General features: G+C 34.5%; 1 protein-coding gene across 3 annotated transcripts in view; it reads left to right on the top strand.

Moving 5' to 3' along the window:
• Nucleotides 1-20926, top strand: part of LOC136041466 (endothelin-converting enzyme homolog) — a 154181-nt gene that overhangs the window by 34670 nt on the left and 98585 nt on the right. For all 3 annotated transcript variants that reach the window (XM_065726154.1, XM_065726152.1, XM_065726153.1), the window contains 3 exons: nt 2412-2510; nt 6070-6240; nt 12732-12880. In XM_065726154.1, the coding sequence (XP_065582226.1) occupies nt 2412-2510; nt 6070-6240; nt 12732-12880 (419 nt within the window). The remainder of the gene's footprint in view (nt 1-2411; nt 2511-6069; nt 6241-12731; nt 12881-20926) is intronic.

The following is a 20926-nucleotide window of genomic DNA, read 5'->3' as shown; positions in this document are numbered from 1 at the left end:
ATTTTTAATATCCAATCAAATTAGATCCTTTAAAAGTTTTAATGATCTAACTAATATAGAGCGGCACTGCCAATGATATTTATATGCTCTTTTGAAAACCTGCTTCCGTATAGTTTTTTCGTTTAATTAAAACTCCTTTAAATGTTTTCTAAAGTTTCAACTTAATAATAATGTAACATATTAATGCAAATAATGTAAAACGTAAATAACGTAAGCCGTTCTTGAGATATTGCTTTGTCACCTTTTTGAACCATGCACCCATCGATCGTTTTGATTTAGCTCAACCCATCATAAATCAAAATTATCAGCCTAATTATTCCTTGAAAGCTTCACCTTATTACTCTTGGTTTGCGCTATACTCTTAACTTTTAATTTTCAATCGAATGAGCTCCCTCCAATGTTTACACGACCACCGCTTCCATAAAAACCATGAAAACTAGTCAGAAGTCCCAATAACTATACTTCCAGGGATGCTATGCTCCCATAGCCCTGGGACAAGAATTGAAAATTATGCAATTTGACCGTCGATTAGATGCAGGATTTATCGTTAGGAATTAGGGAAATATTTGATTTTTCAACTTCCCCCAATGGAAGTTTGGGGGAGGTTTGTCAACTCCGAAGGCATATATGTTTTACCTTAGAACTATTTTGAACAAAATGGCTATTTAAAAATTTTGATCAGATGCATTTTGAGGGAAAATGGCCTGGGGGGTTGGGTCTGATTACTCTTTGATCACTTTGACTCTTAGCAAGAGCACTAAAGCTTTCAATTTTCAATCCAATGGGCCCCCTCTAAAAATTATACGACCACCCCTTCCATGAAAACCTTACATGTTAACAATAAACAACTTACGTAGGCCCTTGTTGCGGGATCTGGAGGGGGCATAGTTAGGGTAATATGCATACAGGGGGCGTAGACCCTGAATGCATAGTTATTTGACCTAGTGGTGATTTTGAACAAAATAGTTGTCTCGTGGTTTTGATCGGTTGTAGGCTTACTTGAGGTAAAAATAGCGCAGGGGGGGGGCTGGCTTTTCGTCGATCCCTTTCAAGTGACAAAAAAACTTGAATTTTGATTTCTAGATGAATGAGTCTCCTCCAAAATTCGAACGACCACCCCTTCCATAAAACCCTTATATACCAACAATGGACATCTTGCATAGCTTACAGCCCCTGCCCTCAGGGGGGGTGTCAAAGCCAGAACCATAATTGTTTGAATTTTGGACTTTTTTGAACAAAACGGCTATCTCAAAATTTTGATCGGATGTATTTGGGGGAAAAGAGCGTGAGGGAGGCTAGTTGCCTTCTCATCACTTTGGACTTTGAAAAAGAGAACTATAACTTTTGATTTCCAATTGAAGGAGTCTCCTCCAATGGCTATGCGAGTGTAACTTCCATAAATACCTTATATATTAACAATATTTAACTTGAATAAATAGGTGGCCCAATTTTTTTTTCAACTCCGAAGGTATAGTTATTTTCCCTTTGGACTGTTTTGAACAAAATAGCTGTCTCAAAATTTTGATCGTATGCATTTGGAAAAAAGGTAGGGGCCTGACTACCCTCTGATCACTTTTAACTCTTATGATGGGCACTAGGACTTTCCTCTTCCAATAGAATGAGCCCCTTTCAAATTTTATACTACCACCCTTTCCATAGAAACCTTGTATGTTAACAATGAGTAACTTGCACAACTTACAGCCCTTGCACCAGGGGCTGGGGGAGAGGGCTCTCAAACCTGAAAACATAGCTGTTTGACCTCCAGACTAAAGTAAAAACTTGGCTGTCTTAAAATTTTGATTGGAAATATTTGGGGAAAAGGGCGTGGTGGGCTGGTTGCCCTTTGATCTCTTTTGACAATAAAAAAGGAAACTAGACCTTTCAATTTCGATTCAAATGTGCCTCCTCTGAAGTTTATACGAGAACTTCTTCAATCAACGATGGGCAACTTGTGTAACTTACAGCCATTGCCCCGGAGGCTTTGGAGGGTTTTGTAAACATTGGAATTATAGCTGTTTAACCTTTGGACTATTTTCAACAAAGTGACTATATAAAAATATTGACTGGATGCATTTGGGAAAAAGAGGGTGTGGGAAGAAGGCTAATTGCCCTACAATCAATTTTGACTCTTAAAAAGGGCACTAGAACTTCCAATTTTCAGTTGAATGATCCCTCATCGAGGTTTATACGATCACCTCTTCTATGTGAAGTTCCTCTGGAAAAAAAAATTATAAAATGTTGAGGCCTTATGGCTCTTACTATAAGCAACTCTAATAGCGTTGCCTCTGACATATGATTTTAGCTTTTGTTTATTTTGTAGTGTGTGTTTGCTTCATCTTTTGTTTTTCTTTTCTGTAAAATGCCTGTTTTTGGCTTAATCACGAAATAAAGTATCTCTCTATCCTTTTTAGATTGACCAAGGAGGATTGACACTCCCGACAAGAGATCACTATATTAATAAAACAGGTTCAGACCCAATCATTGCTGCATATCTCGAATACATGACTAAGGTGAGCCTAAAACGAAGAAATGAAACCCAAAACCAACAGAAATTACAATACATAATAGAGTCAAACTCAAAACAAGCAGAAATTAATAATAAGGCTGACAAACCCTATGCCTTCTTAAGGCCAGAATCTAATTTATGCTTTAGTGAAAAAAAAAAATACAAATGAATGTGCATTGTCAGTTTAAAATGCATATGCTGATATTTATCCTTAAAGTCTTGATTATTTTTGAATTATTAAAGTTAAAAAGTGAAAAAATTTTAAATGTCTTTGTTTCAGTAAAGTGCAAATTACGTTTAGGCCTCGAGATGGCATGGGGGTTTTACGCCCTATTCATACTAATTTCTGCTTGTTCTGAGTTTGATTCGGTAATTTATTGTAATTTCAGTTCGTTTTGGGTATCATTTTTTTACTGATGGTGATTTGTGGTAGTTTTATGCTTGGAAGGTAGGTAGGTAGGTAGGTTTTACCTTTATTCACATTATAAACATAAATAAAAATGACACACCACTAATAAATTATTGCAGCAAAAAGAAAGTCCTATGGACTTGTGCTGCAAATTCATGTTATGATTTATATCTTATAAATGATTATCTAAAAATAACAACTCATGATTATCCACCAAGCATATCTAATATATATATAAAACAGAAACACATATACATGAACACAATGCAACAATATAGTCCTATTAGATATTATTTACCGGTTTCAGCCCCACTCCACCCCAAAAAACTGCGAAAAAAAAACATCAAAAACCTCCCGCCTATCAAAATCTATTAGTTAAATAGAATGTTTTCGATTTATTTTTAAACCCGTATGAAGTGACAGACTCCTTGATGCTACTCGGCAGATTATCAAACAGTTCGTGGTAACGAACTGTAGTAAGGAGCGATCCGGCTCAATAGTAACCAAAACTCTAAAAAATTGAATTTTGATATAAATAGCTACATCAAAAGAATCGCATTTTAATGCTGATTTTAAATATATAAGTTTCATCAAGTTTAGTCTTAGCCATCAAAAGTTACGAGCCTGAGAAAATTTGCCTTATTTAGGAAAATAGGGGGAAACACCCCCTAAAAGTCGTAGGATCTTAACGAAAATGACACCATCAGATTCAGCGTATCAGAGAATCCTACTGTAGAAGTTTCAAGCTCCTATCTACAAAAATGTGGAATTTTGCATTTTTTGCCAGAAGACAAATCACGGGTGCGTGTTTATTTGTTTGTTTTTTTGTTTTTTGTTTTTTTTTCCCCAGGGGTCATCGTATCGACCAAGTGGTCCTAGAATGTCGCAAGAGGGCTCATTCTAACGGAAATGAAAAGTTCTAGTGCCCTTTTTAAGTGACCAAAAAAATTGGAGGGCACCTAGGCCCCCTCCCACGCTCATTTTTTTCCCAAAGTCAACGGATCAAAATTTTTAGATTGCCATTTTGTTTTGCATAGTCGAAAATCTTAATAAAAATGTTTTTGGGGATGACTTACTCTCCCATAGTCCCTGGGGGAGGGGTTGCAAGTTACAAACTTCAACCAGTGTTTACATATAATAATGGTTATTGGGAAGTGTACAGACGTTTTCAGGGGGATTTTTTTGGTTTTGGGGGTAGGGTTGAGGGAGGGGGCTATGTGGGACGATCTTTCCTAGGAGGAATATGCCATGGGGGAAAAAAGTTCAATGAAAGGGCGCAGGATTTTCTAGCATTACTATAAAAAAAAAACAATGAAAAAATAAACATGAAAACGTTTTTTCAAATGAAAGTAAGGAATAGCATTGAAATTTATAACAAACAGAGATTTGAAGGGTTCTAAAAATACTTTAGCATAAAGAGCGAGGTATTTAGGAGGAGATAAATACCTCGCTCTTTATGCTAAAATATTTTTAGTGATTTCAACTATTTATTCTACGGCCTATTTGATTCAGGGGTCATTCTTAAAGAATTGGAACAAAACTTACGATTTAGTGTAAAGAGCGAGGTATTAACGAGGGTACAAACCCCCTCGTACACATAATAAAAATATAAGAATATAAAAGTTTGTTACGTAAGTTAATTCTTAAGTTACGTATATTTTTTACTAATAAAAACGTTCGGTGAATATTAAAAGTTCTAGTAGCCTTTTTAAGTAACCGAAAAATTGGAGGGCAGCTAGGCCTCCTTCCCCACCCCTTATTTCTCAAAATCGTCTGATCAAAACTAAGAGAAAGCCATTTAGCCAAAAAAAAATTAATATACTAATTTCATTTCAATAATTTATGTGCGGAGAGCCAAAATCAAACATGCATTAATTCAAAAATGTTCAGAAATTAAATAAAAAAAATTGTCTTTTTTAACTGAAAGTAAGGAGAGACATTAAAACTTAAAACGAAAAGAAATTACTCCGTATATGAAATGGGTTGTCCCCTCCGCAGTCCCACGCTCTTTACGCTAAAGTTTTTAGTTGTTTTAAAAAGTAGAATTGTGGCAAAGAGCCAAACTTTAGCGTAAAGAGCGAGGGACTGCGGAGGGGACAACCCATTTCATATACGGAGTAATTTCTTTTCGTTTTAAGTTTTAATGTCTCTCCTTACTTTCAGTTAAAAAAACTAGTTTTTTTTATTTAATTCCATACAGACGCCCCAGATTATGAACCACATACGAGGATCTGACTATTTTTCGTTTTTCATGGCTTAAAAGTTGTAAATTTCTTGCATCATAATCATTGGACTCCTGATTCATGGAAAAATAATCATGAAATTACCAATGGCACATATGTTTCATGCTCTGGAACACAAATATTGATGCTTGGTAGTCACGAATCTGGCCAACATTAAAGCATTACACCGGGAAAAGCTAGTAATAGTTTTGGATTCAACCTGCTCTTTTATGTCCGCAGCCAATCGAATGTTTTTATTTTGCAAAATCTGGATCCTTTTATAATAAGAAAAAAATTGCTGGCCCAATGAACGCAACCATAATCTATATAAAGATCAACAAGGGAAAAATAACTGATTTTTAAAATCTTGAATGAAAATGTTTTTTTTACACGTCTCAGAATTCCTAGACCCCTAGCCATTTTAGCACCAATAACACTACAATGCTTTTTCCAGCTAATATTGTTATCTAAACAAAACCCCAAATACCTAATTTCAAAAACTCGTTTAATGGGTAAATGTCAAAAAAATATGTTATTATAATCATTAAACATTTTAATGAGAACTTTTCCATGCATGAAAATCTTCAATTTTTGCGGATGTGTGATAAGTGTGACAACGTCATTGCAATACTTATTATATAAAAATGATGTCACTCACATAATTTTTCTTTTAAAATTTAAATTTTCTAAAACTTCTGATATATCTAGATTGTTTTTTTGGCGAAATATCCCAGGATGCCAATTTCCCGAAAAAATATGGAGCCGTTTTCGAGGAATTCTAAATGCTTTTTATGCTGACTCATTACTAATAGATGCCGTTTAATATAACACTTTATAAACATATTTTCTTACAAACATTAAAAATCAGAGAATTTTGTGTTTCGACAAAGCATAAGGAAATCTAATGTTTATGTTGAACATTCCTCATTCAGGTTGGAACACTATTAGGAGGAAGTGAGCCAGAAGTAAAGGAACAAATGAAAGACATAATTGCTTTTGAGACACAATTGGCCCAAATAACAATGCCAAGCTCAGAAAGACGAGATGAGGAAAAACTGTATCACTCAATGGCTATTGGTGAATTGGAATTTATTGCCCCATTTGTAAGCATACTTTCTTTATAGATTGGTTATAAACTGAGGTTATCAAACAGTTCGTGGTAAAGAACTGTAATAAGGAGCGATTCGGCTCAATAGTAAACGAAAGTCTAAAAAACGGAATTTTGATACTAATAGATACATCAAAAGAATCGTATTTATATGATGATTTCAAATATACAAGTTCTATCAAATTTAGTCATACCCATCAAAAGATACGAGCCTGAGATAATATGCCTTATTTTGGAAAATAGGGGATAACACCCCCTAAAAGTCATAGAATCTTAACAAAAACACACCATCGCATTCAGCGTATCAGAGAACCCCACTGTAAAAATTTCAAGCTCCTATCTACAAAAATGTGGAACTTCGTTATTTTTTGCCAGAAAACTGATCACTGGTGCGTGTTTATTTTCTTTGTTTCTTTGTTTGTTTTTTCGTTTTTTCTTTGTTTTTTTTTTCTTTCCCCCAGGTGTGAGCGTATCGACCCAATGGTCCTAGGATGTCGTGAGAGGCCTAATTCTAATAGAAATGAAAAGTTCTAGTGCCCTTTTTAAGAGACCAAAAAATTTGGACGGCGCCTAGGCCACCTCCCACGCTCATTTTTTTCCAGAGTGAACGGATAAAAATTCGGAGATATCCATTTTGTTCAGCATAGTCGAAAAACATAATAAGATGTCTTTGGGGACGGCTTACTCCCCCATAGTTCCTGGGGGAGGGGCTGCAAGTTACAAACTTTGACCAGTATTTACATACAGTAATGGTTTTTGGGAAGTGCACAGACGTTTTCAGGGGGATTTTTTGGTTGAAGGGGGGTTGAGGGGAGGGAGCTACGTTGAAGGATCTTTACTTGCGGGACTTTGTCATGGAGGAAGAGAAATTCCATGAAGGGGGCGCAGGATTTTCCAGCATTATTTAAAAAAATAGTGAGAAAATAAATTAAAGCATTAAAACTTAAAACGAACAGAAATTAGCATATGACGGGGTCATTTCCTCCTAAATACCTCACTCATATACCTCGCTAAATACCGCTCAAATACCTCGCATAATAGCAAGGTATTTCGCTAAAATGCAAATTTCAAAAAATGCAAATGCGAAAATTTTGCTAAAATGTAAATTCCGTTTTAATTATTCATGTGCGGTGAGCCAAAATCAAAACAATTTAAACTAATTTAATTTAATTTAGAAACTTTCAGAGATTGAATAAAAAACAAGTTTTTTAACTGCAAGTAAGGAGCCACATGAAAACTTAAAACGAACAGAAATTATTCGTATATCAAAGGGATTGTCCCCTTCCCTAAGTCTCGCTCTTTCCACTAAAGTTCTTTATTGTTTTAAAAAGTAGAGTTGTGACAAAGAGTCAAACTTTAGCGTAAAGAGCGGGGCGTTGAGGAGGGGACAACCCCCTTTTAAATACGGAATAATCTCTGTTCGTTTTAAGTTTTAATGTCGCTCCTTACTTGCAGTTAAAAAAAAAATTATTTAATACTATGCTTGTACTAAATATAAATATATATATATATATATATATATATATATATATATATATATATATATATATATATATATATATATATATATATATATATATATATATATATATATATATATATATATATATATATATATATATATATATATATATATGTATATATATATATATATATATATATATATATATATATATATATATATTATATACATTATATATATATATATATATATATATATATATATATATATATATATATATATATATATATATATATATATATATATATATATATATATATATATATATATATATATATATATATATATATATATATATATATATATATATATATATATATATATATATATACACCCAAAGTTGGGGGTTTTGACCCCTCCCCCCTCCAACCGAAATGTTTGTGAGACTAGTAAAATTGTTAAAATTGAATATAAACAAACTTTTGATACATTTTTTAAAGACTGTTTTTGTTAACCACCCCCTCCTTTAAAAAAATTCCTCTTTAGCTTAGCTGTGTTGGCCTCAGGTGGCTTGGTGCTGCGGTGATTGTTAGTAGTATAACAAGATTTTTATTTTACGCTCTGGGAAATTTCTAGAGGGTGATTCTCGGGTAGGATTATCCGTGGGTTCTTGGGAGGAGAGAATTTTCCTCGGGGTGAAATTTTAGGAGAACCCTATTCATAGAGGGGGATTTTTCACAGAGGATGAACTTTTTGCATAGTAGAATTTCCAATGGGGAAGTTTTCTGGGGGATTTTTCTGGAACACTGCATGCCATCTCAGTGTGCGATTGCAATAGTCTGCGATCCATGGGAGGGATCATTATTAATACGTTGGAGGTTTTACGTGGGGAGGAATTTCCCAAAAGGAAGAATTTTCCAGCGTAATTTTCTACGTGGGGACTTTTTTGTTTAGGGGGAGTTCACCTTAGGAGGGGATTTTCTGGGTGGTATTTTCCGACTGGGAGATGTAAGTACTCTTTTTGCGAGGATTGAAGGGATTCGCACTAAGCTTAGGAAAGGTATATTTGCGAATGTTGAAGCACCTATCAGTATCAGAGCAAAATGAGGGCTATTTATATAAGTCAAAGGGAAGAGTACTGATCAACAGAAACCAGAACAAATACAAAAGGGTATTCTTATGAGGGTCAGAGATCTGTGCTCTATCGTAATGTATTGGTTAAAGTTCAACATAATGAATAACATCTTCCGATAAAATATATATTATCCATCGAAAGGAATAATTTGTTCTGGCTCACCTTTGAATTAGCATTGATCCAGCTTTATTGGAACATCGTTTATAGCGGTGCTAGTGCACAGTGTTCTAATGGGAGTGTCCATTATGCTAGACAAACAAACAAAAGTTCTCAGATATTCATCGTTGATAGATAAAGCACGCAGTAGGTCTTGAAGACTTTCCAGCCCACTTGAGAATAATTTGAATATATCCTCACTGAAGCTTGTAGTGTGTTGTTTTTGTTAGCCCGGTGGAGTCAATGTTTGGAGTGGAGATCCGAAATTCTTATTTTTGAAGTCTTATGGAACAAAGAAATACAAAAGGGGTAGTTTATTCCAATTTTTAAATAACATATCCTGATGAGATAGTCCAAATAGTTATTAGCACTTATGAAAAACAACTATTAAAGTATTTCAGTTTACTCGTTTCTTTCCTTTCTCTCTCTACTTTTCATTATATAGTGTTTTTGTTTCATATTGTTTTCTCGTATGCTTTACTTGTTTATTCCAGTTTTTTTTTTAGGTAGAACACATTTTTTTCTTTCTCTCTACACTTTTCTTTATCTAGAGTGTTTTATCTTTCATATTGTTTTCTTAAATATGTCTTAATTATTTATTCTAGGTTTTTTTGCAATGAAGTTTTTTCTTTTTCTCTCTACCTTTCTTTATATATAGTTTTATCTTTCAAATTGTTTTCTTGTATGTTTTTGTTGCTTATTCTAGGTTTTTATGTTAATAGACATTATAGCAGTATCCCCTATCTGCTTTTAAACTCATCCCTATCCCTCCGCCAAGTCGTCCTCAGTGCTCAAAAAAAAGAAAGAGGAAAAAAAGAAACAAAGAAGAAACAACAGCAAAATCTAACCTTTTTAAGTGAACTGCACGAGAGGAAAAAAGACACTGAATCAAACAACAAAAACCAACTTGAAATCAATGAAGGAGAAGTTACCAATCAGATTGAATAAGTATCCTTTGCCTTGCAACAGATTTCGCCTGTCTACAATTTCGGTTTTCATTAGATATGCGGACAGGTTGTCTTAAATTAGACCGGGCGAAAATATTCATAGAGCCTTTTAATATTAAATTGTTATAAATTGGGCTTAAGGAAATATCTCCCGTGTCTCTATTTATAGCCAAATTTCTATTTATATGGTTTTTTTTATCTCAATTGCCTCTTTAAAAGATTGCGGTAGGCCATTTACGGTAGATATTAAAGTTGCCTCTTCAAAAAGAACTAAATGGTCAGGATTTTCGTATATATGCTGGGCCAGAGCTGAATCAAAGTTGTCATTTTTATTTTCCAATCTCAGGGACTTATCTATTGAAATTTTGTGTTCTTGCAACCGTTCCCCTAGTTGTTGATGGGTCCTTCCAATGTAAAATTGTCCACATGAACACGGGATTCTGTAGACACCACTACCTAGTATAGGGTTCGTTTTGTCCTTTCCCGAGTTGAAAAAATGTTCAACTTTTTGTTCAGTTTTGAAAGAAACAGAGAGATTATGTTGTTTTTTTTAATTTTCCAAGTTTGTCGCTAAGTTTCGAGACGTATGGTAATGTAGTAAAAAAATTTTTCTCAATTGCCAGTGTAACTGCATCAAGGGGGACGGGCTCTCTATTTTCCTGTTTTATCATTTTCAATCGTCTATCTATTATATTTTCAATGAGGTTGATTGGGTAGCCGTTGCAGAATAGAATATCTTTAACATAATCTAACTCGAATTTTGCATGATTACGTGAAAATATTTTTAGAACCCTGTCGACTAAAGAAATTACTACCCAACTTTTTACACAAGGAGGGTGATTTGACGAGAAATGTAGATACCGATCATTATGGGTCGGCTTTCTAAATATAGAAAAGTCAAGGCTAGGAATATTTTTTATAATTAAATCTTCCAGTTCTATTGTAAATTCGAGATTCGAATCAAAAGAATTCAAATGTGCCAAAAAAACTTTTAGAGAGTTCTTACCATGTTCCCAAACAGCAAGAATATTATCAACGAAACGAAACCAGAGAGATTGTTTTAAGAGGAAACTATTCACAGGAGACTGTTCTGTGAAATCCATGTAAAAATTTTGCCAAAAAAGGAGACAAAACAGTGCCAATGGGTAGGCCCTTGATCTGAAGGAAATTTTTTTTTCGAAACGTAAAATATATAAGATTATAAAATCTTGGAAATTGACACAATAATGACGCTTGTACGTCTTTGCAACAAGTTCTCTTTATATTTTATGTTTCGAGAAAGATTTTTCCTTCAGGTCAAGGGCCTACCCATGGGCACTGTTTTGTCTCCTTTTTTGGCAAATGTTTACATGGATTTCATAGAACAGTCTGCTTTGAATAGTTTCCTCTTAAAACTCTCTCTCTGATATCGTTTTGTTGATGATATTCTTGCTGTTTGGGAGCATGGTCAGGACTCTCTAAAAGTTTTTTTTTGGCACATTTGAATTCTTTTGATTCGAATCTTCAATTTACAATAGAACTGGAAGATTCAGGAAAGCTCCCTTTCTTAGATGTTTTAATTGTAAAAAATATTCCTAGGCTTGATTTTTCTATATATAGAAAGCCGACCCATAATGATCGGTATCAACATTTCTCGTCAAATCACCCTCCTTGTTTAAAAATATTATTATCTTTTTATCCTTGTTAGGTACGATTATTCTGCATATTATTTGGTAAGAATTGTTTCTAACTTCACACTTTCCAAATACTTTACCCCCACCCCCTCCCTAATCTGTACATATATAGCCTAAATTATATATTTTCCATCTATTCTGTCAATTCTCTTTGTCTTGGTTCACGCTCAGCTGAAAGAAACTAACGAAAAAACCGCTTCTATAATGCGTCAATGAATGAACAGCTTTAGCGGTAGGGCTTATATCATATAAGTACAAGCAAGTAAGTACAAGTACAAGTAAGGCAAGGTGCCTTACTCTCTGCTCCTAAAAAAACTAGTTTGGAAACCCTTGAGCGAAGGAGGTCGTCGTTATGCCTCCGTTTTTCAAAAAAATGCAATAACGAACCCCCGGACGGCAAGTATTTTCCCCAAACGTCACTCACCATCCAGATTACGACAGCCTCGAGCCGTTTCTGAGCCTATCCCAGTTTTGTCCCCCATTCGCTGCGTTACTTCCAGATATGAAAAAACCTTTGTCCCCTTCATCACAAAATAAAATAAAATAGCCAACTAGTTTTCCCCCTTTTTTTTTCATGTGAGGTGCTTTAGGTCGTTGCACTGATTTGCTTGCCCCCCGCTGTTTTGGTTTAGTTTCCCTTTTAATTCATATGTGTTTTTCATGTGTTTTATGCTTCGTTCGTTTTTTTGCGAGTTTTTGGACTTTTTTTAGTGTCCCTTTTAATTTGTAGATATATATGTTTATTTCTTGTTATTTTCTGTATTATTAGATTTTTTTTTGTCCCCTTCCCTTTTTTTCTGACTTGTATTTGTTCAAGTTTAGTTTGCTCGATTTTTTTTTTGTTTTACTCATAATTTGATTATTCGTTATTATTAGTGTTTTTTGCTTTGTTTGCTTTGTTAGTCGACTCCGAAGTCCAAATTCGGCCCTTTGAGGGCTTTTGATAGTGATCTTTTTGAAATAAATATCTTATCTTATCTCATAAGTACCACAATGACTTTTGAAAGTGGGCCAACCCAGGGCCTCTTTATTTATATGGACAGATATTCACTTCTTTTGCAAAGAACTTAATTTTCCAGAACGTCACTATCAATCAGCTTGTTTTTTTTTCAGATCAGTTGGCCTGATTATTTTTCTCATGCCTTTTCATTTGTTAACAAATCGATAAGTGTGAATCAATCGGTGGTTGTTTACGCCCCAAATTACTTGAGAGATTTGACCAGACTCGTCTCCGATTACATGGCAACAGACGGAGGAAAAGCGTGAGTTCATTTCTGACATTTGATTGACAAGTTTAATCCCGTTTTTTCTTCTTTGTTTACATACGCTAATTCAAAAAATAAGTATTTTGCAAAATAGGTATTTCAAAACGAAACGAAGCGCGGTACTTGTATGATATACCCCCTACCTAATATTCTTCATCAAAGTAGAACCTGTTTCTCAGCTCTATCCTAATGAAATATACCTAGGCACCTGTACGATAAAATTAACTTTAAAAAATCTTTCCGAAAAAGAAGTTTTCTAAAGAAAAATAAAGGCCATATTAAATTTAAGATCAGAAGAAATAGAAACCTACAATAACTCAAACTCAAAACAACCAAAATTACTATTAAAGAATAAATGAAACCCGAAACGAACAGAAATTAAATAAACAATCCTAGCATAAAACATACAACAAGTGCTATCATAAATGAAGAAATAAATCTTAAAACGAGTAGAGCTTAAATTGAATTTGCAAATCAAACTTAAAACGAACAAAAATATTTTGCTATTGAGGCATAAATGAAACCCGAAAGGAACAGAAATTAGATAAATGATCATAGCAAACAAACAAACACTAATTGCTAATTAAAATGAGTAAATAAATCTTAAAACGAGTGAAACTTAAATTGAATATGCAAATCCGGCTAGAAACGAATAAAAAACTCTGCAAAGAAGAGTTTGGCTTTTGCCTACTTCTTTTACAGTAAAAGTCTAAAACCTATTGCGTCATTGGCGTTTTACTGAAAACTATATGAACAGTCTTGAAAAGTACAAATAAAATCAAACTGAATGCTTGATATATAATGCTATTAATTGTTGAAAGATCATCAGTTCAAAATTTTGTTTCACTGTAATTTCATATGTAATAACTGGAAAAGAAAATGTTTGTAATATAATTCATTTTCATTGAAGCACCAATGACGTAGTAGGCTTTATACTTTTACAGTTAAGCAGGGGAAGAGTATCCAAACTCTTGTTTGTAGTGAAGCTATATTTGAGTGTTGGAAAGAACTAGTAAAATTAAACTAATATTTGATATATAATGATATTAAATGCTGAAAGCTCTTAAGTTCAAAATTTAATTTTACTGTAATTTTTATTTGTATTTTCAATGTTGTAATAAGCACAAAAGAAAATATTTGCCATACAATTTGGCTTTGCCTCCTTATTTCACTGTTAAAGTATAAAACCTACTGTGTCATTGGCGCTTCACTGAAAACGAAAATTCATCTGGGGAGGAGTCGCTAGTCGCTATCGAATCACTTTTGACTTTTAAAAGGTGAACTAGAACTTTCAATTTATAATCATTAGTCCTCTCCAACGTTTATGCGACCACCTCTTCCATAAAAGCCTTATATGCCCCGAGGCATAAGTTACAACCCTTCCCCTGGGTATAGGGGTGGAGTTATATTAACAACGAAGTTTTTGTTATGTTATCTTTGGACTATTTCAAACGAACTGGTTATCTAAAAAATTTTATTTGATGCATTTGGGGGAAGAAGGTGTTTGTGTTAGGAGGGGGTGGGGATAGATGTCCCCCGTTAACATGTGACTATTGAAACATAACTAAAACTTTCAATATACAATCAAATGAGCCACCTTAAAAGTTTATACGACCACCCCTTACATTAAAACCTTATACGCCTCCGGAGCATAACTTGAAGCATTTGCCCCGGGCTCTGGGGTGTTGCATTGACATTGGATTTTTTTTATCTGATGTTTGAACTATTTTTTAAAAAATGGTTATCTTAGAATTGGTATCTAACGGGTTTGGGGAGAAAAGAGCTAGGGGGGGCTAGTTGCCCTTGGATCTATTTTGACTCTTAAAAATAGAGCTAGAACTTTCAATTTCCTAAAATATGTCCTCTGCGAAGTTTATATGAACATCCCTTCCATAAGAACCATATATGCCCTCAAAGCATAACTTACAACGTCTACCCCGGGCTCTGGGGGGCTGCGTCAACACCGGAGTTTTGTTATTTGACCTTTCAACTATTTTTAATAAAATAGCTATCCAAAAATTTTTTATTGGATGTGTTTTTGGGTAATAAGGACATGGGTGGAGACTATTTGCCCTCGGATCGCTTTTGACTCTTCACTTTCCATGAGAACCATATATGCCCCCACAGCATAGCTTACAACGCATACCCTCAGGCGCTGAGGTTTTGTATCGACACTGGAGTTTTTCTAATCTGACCTTTGAACTATTTTTAACAAAATAGCTGTCTCAAAATTTTTATCGGATGAATTTGGGGGAAAATGACTGGGGGGGGGGGCTAGCTGCCCTCCAATCTCTTTTGACTCTTAAAAACTGAACTGAAACTTTCAATTTGCAATCAAATGAGCCCTCTCTGAAGTTTAAACGAGCATCTCATCCATAACAACCGTATATGCCACCTGAAACGCCTTCCCCCGGGCCCTGTAAGATTGTGTTTACCCCAGAGTTTTCGGTATATGGTCTTTGAACTATTTTTTAGAAAACAGCTATCTCAAAGTTCTTATTGGATGGGTTTGAGTAAAATATGGCGTGGAGAGGGGGAGGAGTATTTACCCTCTGATCTCTTTTGACTCTCAAAAAGAGAACTAGAACTTTCAATTTCCAATCAAACGAGCTGTCTTTGAAGTTTATATGAGCATCCATTTCATAAGAACCATATACGCCTCAGAACATAACAATGCCCTCCCAGAGGCGCCATTGGGGGGGGGAGGTCAAGGGTGGGCAAATGCCCACCCACAATTTTTCAGGGGGGCTAAAGCTTCCACCACAAAGGGCCCTTTGCCGACCATAATAATCCATTATGTCCAACATAATCCATTCTGCCCAATTGATCTGGAATTACTGCACGCCTATTACCCAAAGAGCGCAATTACCTGACAACTCTTCGGGTAATTACGCTATTTGCTATTAATCATTATAAACTTTGAAAGTAGATTAGATACATAATAGAAGTCTCAAGTTCTGTCAAATGCCCATTTCCTAGATGATTAGGAGGGCCAGCCATTAGTCTGGTTGAATTTTCCACTTTCAGTTTAATCAGTTAACCTCGTTGATCATGATCTTTGATTTTATAATTAATCTTAGAGGTCAGTGTGGCTGAGTTCCACATTCGGTTACAGTACAATTCCATGGAACCCACGGGTGCTGAAAATGCGTTTTTACTTAGAATATTCGATCAAAGTAATGCCAAAACTCGCATTTTCTCTTACACGAAAGTTGGGGGGTCGAAAATGGAGTTCATGCCCACCCCAAGAATTGGCCCAAATGGCGCCTCTGGGCATTTAGGGTTCAAATGGAAAGTATGGTTATATAAACTTTAGAGGTGGCTCAATAGGTTGAAATTGGAAGCTTTAGTTCATTTTTAAGACTCAAAAGTGATGGATATCGACAAGGCTTACCCCAACGACCCTTCTTTTCACCTAGCACAAACATCACAATAACGGCTTAATGTATTAAGTTAGGCCTTTCTGGGTAAGTTGTGGCGGATCTTGAACTCGCCTTAAGCGAGGGATTCTTATGGAAAAGATGGTTGTATAAACTTTAAAATTGGCTCATTTGGTTGAAATTGAAAGTTCTAGTTCCTTTTTAAGCGTCAAAAGTGAATGAGGTCAACTAGTCCCCCCTCCAACTACCCGTCTTTTTGCCAAGCGCAAATATAACAATAACAACTTACATTATTAAAATAGACCTTTTAGGGTAATTTGTGGCCGATCATGACCTAGCCAGAATACACTATGTGTATACTTTTAATGCTACATTTACAATTACTGTAACTAATGACATTAAGGGCATTTTGTTGAAACGTTTAGGGGGAGATACACTTAAAGGAAAGAAACTATACACATGCAAGTATTAAAAGGTGATATAAGCAATGTCATGGGAAGCGCTACTCTATCATCGTAAAGCAGCTAATTTGATTGAAAATTCAAAGTTCTATTACCCTTTTTAACACTCAAAAGTGTTTGGAGTGCAATCAGCCCTCCTCTTTAGCTCATAATTTTCCAAGCACCTTCAATCAAAATTTTGAGACATCCATTTTGTTAAGCATAGCTGAATGGTCTTGTAACTATATCTTTAGGGCTATTGGGTAAGTTAACCCCCTCCCCCACGGCTATGCAATTTGGTCGTTATGCTTAAAACAGAAATCTTATAACAAAATGTTACTTTAAGATTAAATGAAAATGGCGAGTTCAAGACCTGTCAAAACTTACCTTGAAAGACATAACTTAATAATTTAAGCTGTTATTGTGATATTTGTATTTGGTGAGAAGAGGGGTCTTTAGGGGAGGTCTAACTGAAATCCATCACTTCTGACTCTTATAAAGGAGCTAAAACTTCCAATTTCAACTTATGAATCACCTCTAAAGCTTAAATAACCATCCCTTCCATTCAAACCCTAAATTCTCCAGGGGCATAAAATGCAACACTCACCTCCAGACTCTAGCGGTTTATATCAATCCAAAAGCCTTGTTAGGTGGGTTTTGGACTATATTGAATAAAAGCAGTGTCTCAAAATGTATACTTGATGCATTTTCGGGACGTGGGGGGATAGTAGCTGCACTCTGATCACTTTTATTCTTAGAAAGGGCAATACAACTTCTGATTACCAATCCAATGGGTCCCCTCCGAAGTATATATTGGTTAGAGGTGTTTGGGGAGACTATTGGCGTGGAAAAAGGGGACTAGTTGCTATCAAATCAGTTTCTACTCAATTTCAATTTTGAAATACAATTTCAAATTCAATTTCAAAATCAATTTCATATGGCCGATTCTTGACCCAACCTCTTGGGACATTCCGGATACCCTTGTAAGGAAAGCAAGAAAGTAGAAAGAGTAAACTCCCAAGTTACCTATGTTCCCAAGTTGCTTATTTTTGCTTCGCTTTAAGAGTATGTAATATGTGGTGTCTGATATTTTCTGGATAAAAACGAGTTTTAAATTCAGTTCAAAGTGAATTAGTTGAGCTATTTATCTAGATTCTAGACAATAAAAACGTAATCTTTACTTGTCTTTTTTTTTCAAAGTATCTTAACTTTAAGTGAAATAAATTAAAAATTAAAAACAAACAAAGACAAAACTTGAAAAAAAAGCAAATGTACTCTGTGCATAATACGAACCTGATTTGTTTTATTCCTCCACATTCTTGGGGGGGGGATGTTCGAAAAAGGTAAATGAAGATCTATTTTATGGCTTTGTTTTATTTTTTTGTGTGAGAACAAAGTATCGCTTAAAATTGCACCCCAAACAGCGCCTGAATCAACTTTATTTTCTTTTAATGCACGGCTGTTTATGCCGCAAAAGCAAAAGGGTTCCAACTCATTAAAATCTAGACAGGAAGACGGAATTTTCAAATATTTAATTAGTTTCTAAAAAAATTACCCTAATCAAATTTTTGAGACACAAAAAAGGTACTTATTAAAATTTGGAGTCTTTTTTAAGATTATATAAAAAGATATTTGCAAGATATATAAAGGCAACAACTGCCCCTCCCTCTAAGTGCTGCTTTTAATAGCCAATTGAGGGAACCCTGCCTTGAAGAGAGAACTGTCTGTCAAAAGTTAAGTTTGTAAGAGATTGAAAGTTATACAAATTTTAAAACTGGTGGGAACCCTGCCTAAGAAATATTAATGCAAATACTCATTAAATCGTTCCATTTCTAAGAACTATTGTTAAAAAAGACTATATTAATACGAGTTTTAGTAGAATTTACTTAACCAGATTTAAAGTAATCTGGCATTAATTTTTCTTAATGATTAGCTGAAATCAAAGATCAGAGTTAACGTCTCCTTTATTTACAGCTGTTCAAAAATTATTAAAAATTTGACTACAATTTTTAACATAAATAATTTTGGGACTGAAGAACATTTATAATAAATTTGAGGTACAATCCTTCTCTACTTATTAACTGTTTTTTTCCAACAATTTTGTTTCAAAAACAGTTCAAAAAATAATCAAACACAATTTTACGTTACAAAATCTTATTTAATATATATTATAACGATTTGTGGCCTAATAATACATTTAAAAGGATATAAAATACACATTATAGGAATTTCAAAGCTGAAACATTTATGTTGCAGCATTGATGACGTAGATCAAGATGCTGCTTTGTACTTTCAAAAAATAAAATGTTTAGCTTACATGCCTGAATTACAAAAGCTGAAGAATTGGAACTAAAACACACTTATCGCTTAAATACAAGGAAGTGATTCGTCTGGTGCTTTCTCCTTTTGCCACATTCTCTCTTTTTTTCGTATCTATTTCACTGGTTTTTCTTTTTGTTTTTATTCGTACAGTTATTAAGGTAAATTTGTTTCTGCAAAAAAGTGGATTTGAGTAGAGATTACATAATCATTTCAATTACACTGTTTTTATAAGATATTTTCGACAATAGCTATGGGGATCCAAAGGGAATAAGAGAGGCTATGGAGCTGTGGATCCGTTTTAAAAAGTATTTGTTAATTAATTAGGTTAATTTAATCATGTATTATTGCAAGCCAATTACATTCTTATGTAAACAACCCAAAATTGAGAAGGAAAAAAAAAAGGGTGGCAAGCTTGACGATTACGTCACGTGACGTTTTTTTTTATCTAGCAGAGGACTGATGAAATAGAATAACCTATGTAGGAAGGAAGTCTGTGGTATAGGATGAGAAGTTCGAGGTCTTAGGGGAAGATGAATGGTTTACAATGCGATTTGTATAAGAAGAAGGGAGTGACGAAGACTTCGTGTTGCAGAAATAAATGGAAAAAATCTTAATCTGTAAGATTCTAGTTTGGTATTGCATGCTTTATTGTTGAAGTCTATTCGCCCACCTCCAATCACTCTTCGAAAGTTTCATCATACTTCTAACTGTTTCTGAGATATTGCAGATGAACTATTTTGATAACCTAGCACCAGAGCGTCTTTTAGTTTACTTTGCTATTAAAATGTTAATTAGTTTGAATTTTCTTAGTAGCTTATAGTAAAAAAAAAAAGGAATCAGAGGCAATATCCGGTAAGTTACCCCTGGAAATTCTCCGGAAATGTCTTCCTAGAAAATTCTTCCCAAATGTAAAATTGAAAAGTTGAAGGGAAATTTTAAAAAATGAAAACGATGAAGAAAAGATGGTATTCGAAGAATTTTTGCAGATTCCATGATGTAGAACTAATTTGTTCGTGGTAATGAACTCGGGCCAATAGTTAGTCGGGATGTTAGAGTTAGTTGGGATGAGCTTTTCAAAACGATCGCAAATTCTTCTTTACAAACCTTACGAACTATTTTTAATTCCCGATTACCAAAACCACAAACAACTCATGACAATGTAAATCTGCCAGTGGCCAAAACAGCCGTACACAAAGCTGCCTTGGCTGCATACACCTGGAGGAAACTCATTTTTATTTCGAGGATAACATTGCCTTTCTATATCAAACAAATAAAAGTTCAAATAGGGATAAGTCCTTTTATTAGATAGTGAAAAACAGATACAAAAAGGTCTGTTTTATTAGACAGCGAAAAAACTTTTTGAGGATAGCCACTCCTTTAGTACCTTACGACCGGCAGGTTTAATCTGTAGTTTCTAGACCTTCAATTTACAACTCTATCCACTGCACTATCGCACCAGTTATATGGAGATCTACTTTAGTGTAACTCATGCTTTGTAAAATTGCGCAACAAAAAAAAAGACGCTGAAAAGCTAATTCCTCCAGAGAATAACGATGCTAGACCAGGTTAGGGTTTACAAAACTCACAAAAGAATAAAATATAATATTGTTTTTCCCCCGCCCAGAACTTATATGTTAATTTTTTCTTATTTGTGAAGAAATTGCCAAAAACTATTTGCTAAGTGCTTCTTAGCTGAAAAAGTTTAGTAACTTAATTTTTGATTAGACAAAATTCGAAGAGAGATTTAAACAAGTGGGGTTGAAATAGGAGAATACCTTCAATGAGTTTGTTTTCCTTTTCGTTTCCACTTCTTCTCTCAGTGACATTACATTTTATCCTTTTCTTATTGAGGACATGTCCGCCAGGAGAAGATTGCGCAACAAAAAAGTGGTTTTCTGTCA

The sequence above is a fragment of the Artemia franciscana genome, unplaced genomic scaffold, assembly GCF_032884065.1.
Source record: "Artemia franciscana unplaced genomic scaffold, ASM3288406v1 PGA_scaffold_23, whole genome shotgun sequence".
Taxonomy (NCBI): domain Eukaryota; kingdom Metazoa; phylum Arthropoda; class Branchiopoda; order Anostraca; family Artemiidae; genus Artemia; species Artemia franciscana.
The sequence above is the reverse complement of the archived record's forward strand: the minus strand, read 5'-3'. Positions and strand labels throughout refer to the sequence as shown.